Source organism: Corythoichthys intestinalis, chromosome 22 (assembly GCF_030265065.1).
Source record: "Corythoichthys intestinalis isolate RoL2023-P3 chromosome 22, ASM3026506v1, whole genome shotgun sequence".
Taxonomy (NCBI): Eukaryota; Metazoa; Chordata; class Actinopteri; order Syngnathiformes; family Syngnathidae; genus Corythoichthys; species Corythoichthys intestinalis.
Window position 1 is genome coordinate 10154050 of NC_080416.1, and position 13020 is coordinate 10167069.

Genomic DNA, 13020 nt, shown 5'->3' on the forward strand with positions numbered 1-13020 from the left:
GAATTGTGTGTCGTCATCTCCTGTTCGTTAAGAGAATTGGAGAACCTGTGGAACCTTGAAAAATTGACTTTCTTTTCCTTCAAAACACTGATTCGAACTCACAGTCTCAGATAGTGCTGCAGCTATCAACTATTTTAATAGTCGATTAATCGATTAACTAGTCAGTTCATGTAATCGGATAAGGAACATAGAAAATTGAAATACCTGAGCTGAGCCTCAAACGGTATTAAAAAAATACATAAATGAGGATGACGCTTGTGTCTCTCAGCTTTGTCAGACGATTGTCCGGCTTACCGCTGTGTGTGCCCTCATCTTCGTGCTTCTCCGGTTGTATCCTACTTTGATCAGTTGGGTTTTCAGCTCTGTTTTCTATTGGACTAAGTTAAATTCGCGTACTGTTTGGCATGCTTTTTTTATTGTACTTTTTATGAAATACAAACTCATTCGCGATTTTTGATCTCGGAGTCTGTGATTGAGATCCACCTAAACGGCTTGCCGTTCAACACAGTACTCCTCTTCACAACTGCCTCGTTCTTCTGTTTTTTCCCCACCCACATTGCAAAAATGTCAATGCTTTTATCACAAAAGTCTTTGATTGTTTTTTTACATCAGTTTTCTTGTCTTTCCAGACCCATGGGGGTCCGCGGTTTAACCACCTTCGTGGAAGGAAACCAAAAATTCCACTCTGATGTAAAATTCCGAGCCAGCAAACTAATTATCGACGCCAGCTGTTTGATTTACCATCTCTATTCGGAAAGTTCTTTGGACCAACACCACGGAGGAGAATATGATGCCTTTGCATCCCTCGTCTCGGAGTTCTTTTCTGCCCTGCGTGCTTGTAATATCGAGCCCTATGTGCTTCTGGATGGAGGTAATTAAAACATTTTCTGAATAGACTCTCACTTGAGGGGCGTTCTTCCAAGACCAATGAGTTTAAAGGATATTAAAACACTAAGGGGCTGTGAGATATCAATAGAACCGTTATGTAGAAAGATAACAAATATTAATAAAGTTGACAAAAAAATAAATCACATTCATGAGCAATTATCGAAAATACATCGAAAATTACGAACATTTCCGAAAGTATTCCGGAAACAGCCAAATGGGGCAGAGACGTCATAACAAGGAAACAATAGGTCGAGGCAGGTGCCATCGTTGTTTATCGACGAGAGAGTTCAGTTGGTGTTTAATCAAAAATTCACAAAAATGGTTCAAACCTGTCATGCTATGTGGTGTACAAATAGCCATCTGTCGTACCCATGAGTTCCCGAACGCGAGACCTAAATGTCCCGATATATCAAGAAAGAGGACATTGACTGACTCTGATGAGCCCACCCCACCACCCCAGGCAAAACAAAGGGAAATGGCCAGAGTGAGTACTCTTTTAAAATAAAAAACATATCACGCATTGGATATAGGACTGGACACATGTATAAATTATCGCTCGTAAAATATATAGAACAAATCCTCTAATCCCATTCATATTTGTGTCGGTTGGCAGAGCGAAAACCGATGATTGCACAATAAATGATAATTATTCTATACATTACTTTATTTTGCGGTCACGGTGTATCAGTTTCACAAAAAGAAATGCAAAACAAACCATTCGGTGTCTCCCCACACGATCTGTTGTTGCTGGTGTTTAATCAGTGTGATTGCTCACCTCAATGATCCTTTCATTAGGCTGCATTGGCTTTCGTTTGGGCTCAAATTGATAACCCAAAACACCAAAGAAAGGTTCATAACTCTCCTCGTCACCATTAGAAGAATGTTTGTTAAGTCAGATTCGTCGCTGCAACTAGAAACAAAATTGTCCGCCATCATCGCCGCTATTCAGTTCTAAGCACTGAGCCGGTTGTTTCCTTGTAGTGACGTCATGCACACAATATGCTAGATTTCTGGGATCTCGGGGGCGGGTTGTTTTAGCTTGACAATCGATCCAAATTTCTATCATTTTGTGATGTGTGTAATTACACGAAGTGGCATGATATGAATCCAAAAGGCATGCGTTTATGGATAAATGATGGAATATTAGCATTTCCCCAGGTGTTGTCATATCCTTTAATACATTCAAATTCATACTTTCCAGGCTCTGACCCCACTAATAAAAAGTTTAAGACTCTGCAGCAGCGTCTGCAGTACAAAATAAGAGAAGCAGATAAGATGTCACATGGTCGCAACGGCTCGATTCTTCCCCTCCTTACCACGCAAGTCTTCATCGAGGTCCTCATTCAGGAGAAAGTCCACCTAGTGCAATGTCTCACAGAGGCCGACTGGGATATTGCCTGTTTGGCTCATGAATGGAACTGCCCGGTTCTGAGCAACGACAGTGATTTTTTTATTTTTGACCTGCCAGGTAAGGGGATTTGCATGTTTAAAACAGAAAAGCCTGGGCGACTTATCATCAAGTCACATTCCTTTATTCCTGAAAATCCATAGCGTAATGCTAAGTAATGTCAGTTCATCTATGGTGGGCATGCAATCAAAGCTAGGGTAAAAAATACAAAAATGAAACATTTATACAATAATTGTGTCTTAAATATTCCTAAAATGTCTTTTTTGGGGGGGGGGGGGGGTTAAATTGAGTAACACTTGTATCGTGCCTTTTCATCTTTAAGGCACTAAAACCACTTTGATCCTATATCCTCATTTACCAACTGATGATGTAGCACCAGGAGGAACGTGGGGTTCAGTAACTTGCTCAAGGATACTTAGACGAGGTAATCAGGGTGAATAATCGAACCCACAACCTCAGTGTTGGGGAACGATTACTCTACTTCTGAGCCACGCTGCCCCTTTTTTAACATTTTTCCTTCGTATACTTCGTATACAAATCGCCCAGGCTCAACCACAGTAATGTTAAGCCATGACATAAAATGAAAAATGATTTTTTTTAAAATCCAAGGACATTTTCTGTGTATTTGTCTTATCACAGGTGGGTACATGCCCCTCAATTTTTTCCATTGGAACGACCTCAAAGGTGAAGCATCTGAGCGCTACATACCAGCTCGATGCTACACCAGAAAAGTTCTCTGTGATTTCTACCACATGAGCCCAGAATTACTGCCTCTCTTCGCCGTCTTTAATGGTAATGACTACTCCAGCCGAGATGTACATGAAATTCTCCAGTTGATCAAAGAATCCACAAGAAACGTCAACCAAATGAGGAGCAGATCCCCGTCCTCCCGATTTGACTTCTTGCTTAGATGGCTGTCCTCTTTTTCATGTTCAGCGGATGCGTTAGCGAAAGTCAAAAGCCTCATGAGAGAAAACAGTCGCGGGTCTATGAACGAGCAAAAAGTTGGGCTCACTTCACAGCTGGAGGAACGTATGAAGGATTACCACGTCACCCCTCGGAGCCCTTTGTCTTGTTGGTTCACTGAAAACAAAATTCCAGAAGGGTATAACCAAACATTACCCAATTGTTTGTTAAAGGCAGCAGCACAAGGGCTTATATCTCCTTTAGTGGTTGATACGTTGGTGATGCGAAGGGTGATGCTTTACATACAAGTGGAGGACAGCAGAAACCCAAGTAGCTATTGTTGCGCCAGAGCGATACGACAGGCGATATATGGGATTTTACTGCTGGATGAGAACCAAATGAGTGCTAGCAAATCTGAAGAAGTGACAGTTTTTGTGGAGGAGTTCGATCGAGTCAACCTCAGCGTGCAGGTGAACCAAGTGGAGCCGCGGTGGTTAAAATCACATTTCCACGTGGATGGGCTGAATAAGGTAAGCGTGTGAAATGAACTGTTTTTGCATCCTACCACCAATGAGTTTATAAGTAGTAGACGTCCAATCCGTTTGAAATGGGAGGGTTGACAGCAAATGTCAATGCCAGACAATCGGTTAACTAGTGTTGTAGGCAGTCTTTCATGTCCTCTGCGTGTTCGTTTTCAATTCAGGTGAGACGGCTAGACTGGATTGATAAGTGAAGACTGGAGCCAAGAGATCAATACTGCGCAGTCTTAATTTTAGAAATTTCTGGGTGCATTTAGTTACAGAACAAGCCTTGTAGATATAAATGCACATTGAACAGATAACTCAGCCTTCGTTTTATACAAATAAGGAAGTGTGTTTGTGATGAACTCTTCCTGCGGATCTTGCAAAATAGGTCATGAGCCTTGCTGGTTGGCAGTTAAAAGTCCATGATTATCTGAGGCAAAACTATCAGCAGTTTCAGTGAAAAATAACTGGCCATGCTTGCAAGCATATCAGAAGTTTGCATTAGGCGGGATGCATACTGACTTCACTAGGACCAGGAGTCAAATCATGGAAAGTTTCTACGATGAGAATGAATTAATTGTTTTAAAATGATTGATTTGACGTCTATAGCTGTCAATGGCAGCCAAGGAGTTAGGATACAAACTCAGGTAGAGAGACTGTCGGTGCCAGGATTAGCGATCAGTTAACATAGAATAGGATGTCAACATATCCACAATTGCAGGTGTTTTATTATTCAATTCTTCTCGGTTATCAGGCCTCCCACATGGTGTTCATGGGTAAATATAATTAGCTATTGATAGCACCGTTATGTTCATAGGTAGCATAAGCGTGTAATAGTGTATTTCTTCTTGTTGTTGTTAGTTCTCCTCTGTCTGCTTCCTTCCTCTCTGTCCCCCCCATTACCCCTGTCTGTTCGCTGCTTTCTCCTAATCAATAAAACATAATGAACAACCACAATGGGAGTATATCAAACTCCCCCCAAAAATGAATGAACATAGGCAAACAAGCACATAGCGTCTACAAGGACAACGCCAACTTGGTGATGATAATACACACTTAGGAGGAAAAGCAGTCCATCATTTTCAACTAAACCCACCTGGAAGCCACGAAAAAAAATGTTTGAGCATTTAACAGTAAGAAGTCTGGGATTTTTTTTTTGCTATTCTTAGAGTCTAGCTAGAAGTTGCAAGCAATTAGTAATACCCAGTAGTTGCTCATTTACCAAACAAAACAGCTGAAGTGGGCTGTTAGCATTAGCTGAATGCCGTTTCGCCAACTGGCTGTCCTCTTGACTTAGTGGCTCTGATTTAGATTGGCCAGCGTTTCAAGAGGATGCTTGCCATTCTGAAGCTAATGCCAATGTGAATGCTACGCTAACGCATGGAGTTACATTTAGCGTCTGATGGTCACTCAGCACAGACCTTAAAAGGTTAAAGCAGGATTGCTTATTCTCTCTTGCCAAGATAAGAAAACAAATCTTACCGTGTTTCCAAACTGTCAAGATTGTGGACTGCCTTGCTTTAGACCAGCGGTCCCCAAACTACGGCCCACGGGCCAGATACGGCCCGCCTCCTCATTTGGTCCGGCCCCCTGAACAATACCAGAAAGCATTTTGATTTTTGATTTTTTTTTTTCATAGTGTTATTTCCTGGCTTTCTTTTTGTGAACTCAGAGAGGGTTATTTAGATATTATTTGCTTAATTAATAGTGTAATTAATTATTTTTTTTATTTTATTTACTTTTGTTCCGTGAATAATCCAGAAAGGGTTATTTGATTGTGGCTTCCTGAAAAACAATACATTTTTACATTTAGGCACTCCTGCAATCGTCACACTTTTTCTGTTACAATTTCACCCCGGCCCCTCTTCAGAGAAGGGAAAAGTTATGTGGCCCTCACAAGAAAAAGTTTGGGGACCCCTGCTTTAGACACACCCTAAACGCCGGTGAAGAGGGAGAGGCGCAGCACATATCACATGAGTGTCATGACCTAAAGACTGCTACAATGCAAGCTGATGTACTCCACATACAATATGAAAATGTCACGCATTTTGGAGATAGGACAGAACGTATGTCACATTTTCGTCTCGTTGTCAGCTCGTCAAATGAAAACTGGCATTTGTCTTGTTATGTTGTAGTTTCCCAAGCCACGTTTTTAGCTCGTCATCGCCATGAAAAAAATTGTTCTTCGACGAAATATTTTTGTCATTGTTGACGAAAACAACACTGGTTTCTAGATATTATCGATCTGTCTAGTTTGTGTATGAGCACTCACCTCAGAAACATTCAGAAAGGATTTTTTTTTTTTTTCAGATTGCAGAAGCAGACCGCTGTAAAGCCATTTTTGAAGTCCTAGGGGTGAATCGGGATGCATTGGCTCACGTTCCTGCTAACATCCAGCTAGCGGTTGCAGTAACCAGCTTCTGGCTGCAGGAGGCCAAACCAAAGCCTTCGCACTATCACCTTCAGGCTTTAGTCCTGGGAATGGTTTACGGAGAGCTGCTTTTGATGGAGGAAAGTGGAATTATATGCTACCAAATTCCTGGTCAGTGATTCTTCATGACAAATTTCAGTTGTTTACAGCTTTCCCTGATGATCAGTTTTGCGCTCCGTAGCTCAAATTCAATGGGCTGAGGAGCACCGTTTCATCACTTCTATGAAACGCCTCCGTTCGAGGTCCAGGAGCAATTTTGTGGACATCGCAGCGGCTCACAGCTTCAGCCAATGGCAGGCTTGTCTTTGGTGCGCACACTCTTTGAATCAACTCTTGTTAAGGCCAATCCAGGAAAAACCCCTCTCAAGGTAAAAGGAAACATTTTCCCTTTTCCACGTCTAAAAAGTAAGAGCACTTCTTGGCAACCTGTCTGTTCACGCTCCTTTTTCTCATTGTTTCTGTTAGTTTGTTCAGCGGTACCTTGGTGGACGGCATACTCGGTTTTCTAAAAGAGGGCAGAGAAGTAAGTCACGTGCTAACAGAAGTTGCTTCCAGCATATACTCCACCCTGTTGCACGCCGTGGAGAACTGCAGCACCAAAGGTCAGCCTTCCCCTGTGGGGGAGGTCAAAGAGGAAGGTGGAGGACGAAAAAGAAGATGGAGTGGGGAACAAAGTAGAGGAAGAGGACAAGAAAGAAGCAGGATGAGGAGATAAGCAACCGATATGCTGCTTTGGAGATGAATGAGTAAGATACAAATTATATTAACATTGGCTGTCATTGATGATTGTCAATAGTAGCCAATGAGCTACATGGGACCAAATTTTATTGAATTTTAATATTACACCTATATTTCCTCTTGTGCCTTTAATTCAAGACCACGCAATTCCTTGAAATCATTCATTTTTACTATTCAGGTTTAAATATTTGGAACTGAAATGCACTATTGTTTTTAAAGATTGTAATGCTGATTATTTTTACAAAAAGAAAATTGTCATTTTAAGCAGTAATAAGTATGGGTGTAATTCCATAATGGGGTACCGCACGGTACACGTCACTTCTGCTCATTAATATTTATGACGTTAGCTACTGTGGCTCTGCTGTTAGCTAAGGGGGGACAAGTTTCTGTTTGTCCCCAATAGGAAATGAATGGAAATGGTGTACGAAAGAGATGTTTACAGAGCTAAACCTACCAATTCTGTCCGAAAATGATGTCCCTGGTGCCAAATTCACTGGTAAAGATGTGGAAGAACAAATGTTCCGTTAAAGAGATGGCTTGAGTGTCGAAAAAACGAGCCGACCGAAGCTTACCCTTAGCTTTTTTATCGACACATTTTTATTACGCCTCTGACAATGACATTCTCCCGTTTCAACAATCTTTTACAATATTTTACCACCATAAGCCCTGTCTTTCTTATATATTATATCATCCGGTTGTGTTACGTCTCTGACCGTTCTTTTGGGGGGCAATTGACATTGTTGTTTTTGTGTAGCGATCGCAAATGCTACTCGTTGACAGCCAACGAAAACTTTTCATTTTTTCATTAATAACAAATCTTAATTCTATTCATTTATTCACACTTTGTTTCTTTACAAGTTGTTTCTTTACAACAGAAAAGATAACAACGGTGGCAGTCAGATACCACTTTTATTTTATTTTTTTCAGGTCATTCATTGTCAGACAAAAGCAGCACGGCAAACGCCACGCTAAAAAAATAAGTCAAAATATCAAAATGGCTGACCTCTTGGCCCAAACAAAATGTTTACTGCATCTGAAATGTGAACGGCTTCAACTTGCTGTCGTTAAGCTGGTCTTTTAGACGTCCGCGCCATAGTAGCATAGTTGCTCCATTCTTCACAGTTTTTGGTTCCGGGAGAGAATGAAGAAAACATCCTTTATATGTCGTAATGTCTAGAGTCGTTTCTACAAGTTCCATAGTAGAAGTGAATAATCGGCATGTCATTTTTTGAAAGATTACCAGAGAAAGAAGGCCGAAATATAATGGTTGGCATGCGAGGGCGTGTATATAATGTCTCACTTCCGCTTTACGGTGCGACGTCACGGCCTAACAATAGCCTGCTTGCGGTACGTCATTTCATGACGATACGGATGGATAACAATTCTTTACCTAAAGGTACAATATTTGCCGATACTATATTGCAATTTAACTCAATGAGAGAGAGAACTTTGTTTGAAAATACTGTACATCCAAAAAAATGCAAAAAGAAAGGTTTTCCATTTACTGTGCGTAAAAAATACCTAGCAATAAAAAAGTGAAGTATTTCAATGCAATTTAGAAATGAAAATGTAAGACCTGGGTATAAGTAAAAGTATTCCCAATAAAATAAAATCCAACTTTAATCGTGCACATACGGTAGTTGCCTATTTTATTCCAAGTCAGTGTTTACACACCTGGCTACTACAATCAAAAAGATAAGAAAAGTTTTCAGGAGTCGCATGACGCTGACGTCATGTGGAATTTCGACTATTGTCATAAACCGTTGAAGCGAAAACTCACAGATGACAGAAAATGCTCCGTTGCTTTTGCTCTTGCTGCTTCCGAAAAGAAAATTCTGTCAATGAGGTATGTGTTGAGATAATTATTGAAAGTTATTAAATATTTGTTTTTGCCAATGAATGCTTACAATCAAATATTGCTTACAATCAAATATAGTGTTGATGATTGATTAATTGCAAGAATAAAGTGTGTCATGATTGACTGTCATAACTATATTAATGGCATATATAAATGAATGGGTTTGATTACCTTAGACATGTTTAACTCGTAATGAAACTGCCTTGTCACTCCTTACGGTTTAGACCGGCCTAGGTTCCACAGGTCAACTTCCAGGACAAGCTACAGACATTGAGAAACTAGACTGGGACATTTAAAAAATTATATGGTTGCTGTATTTTAGTGTTACATTCTATTATTGTTTGCCATTGCTTTATGAAATGTATTAGCATACACATATGTATATATAATTCCACCTACATACACACACATAGACAAACAAATACAAGGGGTGTCTCCAGCTTGCTCCCCCTTTCCTTTAAGGGAGACACCCATCTGTTGCTAGGGACAACCCCCAAATAAAAAGAAAAGGCGCAGGAGGGTTTAGTTTGAGCGTTTTTGGTGACTGCATAGTGAATTCCACTGTTTAGTTCCTCCCGCTCTCCTTGCGCAAGAAAAACAAAAACTGAGTGCCTTCTCTCCTTATTTTGGGTAATATTATAAATGTCTACCTAAGAATTGTTGTTTGAACTTGACAGTAAGTATTCAATTCCCTGGGCTAGCATGTAATGCTCGCAAAGTGGTTTGCTTTAGTTTTCAGGTAAAGGCTTTACATTTACAGTTGTGGTCAAAAGTTTCCATCCACTTGTGAAGAACATAATGTCATTGCTCTCTTGAGTTTCCAGTTATTTCTACAACTCTGATTTTTCTCCGATAGAGTGATTGGAACAGATACTTCTTTGTCACAAAAAACATTTATGAAGTTTGGTTCTTTTATGACTTTATTATGGGTTAACAGAAAAAGTGATCAAATCTGCTGGGTCAAAAATATACATACATGAATCTGAAAAAGCGAATCGTTGACTTGAACAAGTCAGGAAAGTCACTTGGAGCCATTTCAAAGCAGCTGCAGGTCCCAAGAGCAACAGTGCAAACAATTGTTTGTAAGTATAAAGTGCATGGCACTGTTTTGTCACTGCCACGATCAGGAAGAAAACGCAAGCTATCACCTGCTGCTGAGAGAAAAATGGTCAGGAGGGTGAAAATTCAATCGAGAATCACCAAAAAGCAGATCTGCCAAGAATTAGAAGCTGCTGGAACACAGGTGTCAGTGTCCACAGTCAAGCATGTTTTGCATCTCCATGGACTGAGAGGCTGCCGTGCAAGAAGGAAGCCCTTGCTCCAAAAGCGGCACCTTAAGGCTCGACTGAAGTTTGCTGCTGATCACATGGACAAAGATCAAACTGTTTGGCCACAATGCCCAGCAATATGTTTGAAGGAGAAAAGGTGAGGCCTTTAACCCCAAGTACACCATGCCTACCGTCAAGCATGGTGGTGGTAGTATTATGCTGTGGGGCTGTTTCGCTGCCAATGGAACTGGTGCTTTACAGAGAGTAAATGGGATAATGAAGAAGGAGGATAACCTTCAAATTCTTCAAGATAACCTAACGTCATCAGCCCGAAGATTGGGTCTTGGGCGCAGTTGGGTGTTCCAACAGGACAATGACCCCAAACACACATCAAAAGTGGTAATGGAATGGCTAAATCAGGCTAAAATTAAGGTTTTCGAATGGCCTTCCCAAAACCCCATTGAGAACTTGTGGACAATGCCGAAGAAACAAGTCCATGTCAGAAAGTCATCAAATTTAACTGAACTGCACCAATTCTGTCAAGAGGAGTGGTCAAAGATTCAACCAGAAGCTTGTGGATGGCTACCAAAAGCGCCTAATTGAAGTGAAAATGGCCAAGGGACATGTTACCAAATATTAGCGCTGCTGTATGTATATTTTTGACCCAGCAGATTTGATCACTTATTTTGTTCACCCATAATAAAGTCATAAAAGAACCAAACTTCATGAATGTTTTTGTGTGACAAAGAAGTATCTGTTCCAATCACTCTATCAGAGAAAAATCAGAGTTGTAGAAATAACTGGAAACTCAAGAGAGCCATGACATTATGTTCTTCACAAGTGTATGTAAACTTTTGACCACAACTGTAGCTGGGTACTTGTGCTACTTCATTATGTGTATACTCATTGGCTGCCATCGACGGTAAGAAACGTCCAGTTGGCCTGGCAGCAAATGCTAAACCTAACAATTTTTAAAAATTCAATGTATGCTAACATAAGGCTAATATAAAGTGCGTATGACACCAAAAAGCATGTTTATTTCATATTTCACACGGTGTTATATGCTCCTGAATGAAATGGACCGCTTTCAATTTTTGAATCCCGCGCCAGGAAGATGAGTGACTGCTGGCTTCAGTCTCGGAACAGCCCCACAGAATCATGGGCTGAATGGCTTGCTAAATTTTGCTTAAATCTATTGTTCTATTTAGAGGACGTCAGCCAAGGTCGGCCCCCCGCATTTTTACAGCGCCAAATCTGGCCCCCTTTGCAAAAGGTTTGGACACCCCTGGCCTACACAAAGCTAGAATTCTGCTCAAAAATAGAAAATGCAATATTCTGAAATGTACAGTTGTGGTCAAAAGTTTACATACACTTGTGAAGAACAAAATGTCATGGCTTTCTTGAGTTTCCAGTTATTTCTACAACTCTGTGATTTTTCTCTGATAGTGATTGGAACAGATCAATACGTACACAAGAAAACTCGCCCGTTTCATCAGACCATAGGAAATGGTTCCAGTAATCCATGTGCTTTGTTGACATGTTTTCAGCAAACTGTTTGCGGGCTTTGTAGTTTACCGTCTTCAGAAGAGGCTTCCTCCAGGGGTGACAGCAATGCACACCAATTTGATGTAGAGTATGGTGAATGGTCTGAGCACTAACAGGCTGACCCCCCACCTCTTCAGTCTCTGCAGCAATGCTGACAGTACTCCTGTAATGAGTCACATGACATTTTGGAGGGAAAATGACCAGCAGCACTCAATTTGGACATTTAGGGATGTAATGTACAGTGCCTTGCAAGAGTATTTGGCCCCCTTGAATCTTGCAACCTTTCGCCACATTTCAGGCTTCAAACATAAAGATATGAAATTTAATTTTTTTGTCAAGAATCAACAACAAGTGGGACACAATCGTGAAGTGGAACAACATTTATTGGATCATTTAAACTTTTTTAACACATAAAAAACTGAAAAGTGGGGCGTTCAATATTATTCGGCCCCTTTACTTTCAGTGCAGCAAACTCACTCCAGAAGTTCAGTGAGGATCTCTGAATGATCCAATGTTGTCCTAAATGACCGATGATGATAAATAGAATCCAACTGTGTGTAATCAAGTCTCCGTATAAATGCACCTGCTCTGTGATAGTCTCAGGGTTCTGTTTAAAGTGCAGAGAGCATTATGAAGGCAGGTCCGAGATACTGTTGTGGAGAAGTTTAAAGCCGAATTTGGATACAAAAAGATTTCCCAAGCTTTAAACATCTCAAGGAGCACTGTGCAAGCCATCATATTGAAATGGAAGGAGCATCATACCACTGCAAATCTACCAAGACCCGGCCGTCCTTCCAAACTTTCTTCTCAAACAAGGAGAAAACTGATCAGAGATGCAGCCAAGAGGCCCATGATCACTCTGGATGAACTGCAGAGATCTACAGCTGAGGTGGGAGAGTCTGTCTATAGGACAACAATCAGTCGTACACTGCACAAATCTGGCCTTTATGGAAGAGTGGCAAGAAGAAAGCCATTTCTCAAAGATATCCATAAAAAGTCTCGTTTAAAGTTTGCCACAAGCCACCTGGGAGACACACCAAACATGTAGAAGAAGGTGCTCTGGTCAGATGAAACCAAAATTGAACTTTTTGGCCACAATGCAAAACGATATGTTTGGCGTAAAAGCAACACAGCTCATCATCCTGAACACACCATCCCCACTGTCAAACATGGTGGTGGCAGCATCATGGTTTGGGCCTGCTTTTCTTCAGCAGGAACAGGGAAGATGGTTAAAATTGACGGGAAGATGGATGCAGCCAAATACAGGAACATTCTGGAAGAAAACCTGTTGGTATCTACACAAGACCTGAGACTGGGACGGAGATTTATCTTCCAACAGGACAATGATCCAAAACATAAAGCCAAATCTACAATGGAATGGTTCAAAAATAAACGTATCCATGTGTTAGAATGGCCAAGTCAAAGTCCAGACCTGAATCCAATCGAGAATCTGT

The 13020-nt window shown here is 40.8% G+C and overlaps 1 protein-coding gene across 5 annotated transcripts in view; it reads left to right on the forward strand.

Annotated features, from left to right (window-relative positions):
- aste1b (asteroid homolog 1b) overlaps positions 1 to 9445 on the forward strand; it is a 28178-nt gene extending 18733 nt beyond the window's left edge. For 2 of the 5 annotated variants that reach the window (XM_057827305.1, XM_057827306.1), the window contains exons 9-14: positions 630 to 871; positions 2090 to 2356; positions 2936 to 3732; positions 6037 to 6268; positions 6339 to 6525; positions 6623 to 9443. In XM_057827305.1, coding sequence (XP_057683288.1) covers positions 630 to 871; positions 2090 to 2356; positions 2936 to 3732; positions 6037 to 6268; positions 6339 to 6525; positions 6623 to 6872 — 1975 coding nt within the window. In that variant the 3' untranslated portion in view covers positions 6873 to 9443. Of the gene's footprint in view, positions 1 to 629; positions 872 to 2089; positions 2357 to 2935; positions 3733 to 6036; positions 6269 to 6338; positions 6526 to 6622 lie in introns of all 5 variants that reach the window. The other 3 variants (XM_057827308.1, XM_057827303.1, XM_057827307.1) reach the window with 3 other exon arrangements.
- The last annotated feature ends 3575 nt before the right edge of the window (positions 9446 to 13020 follow it).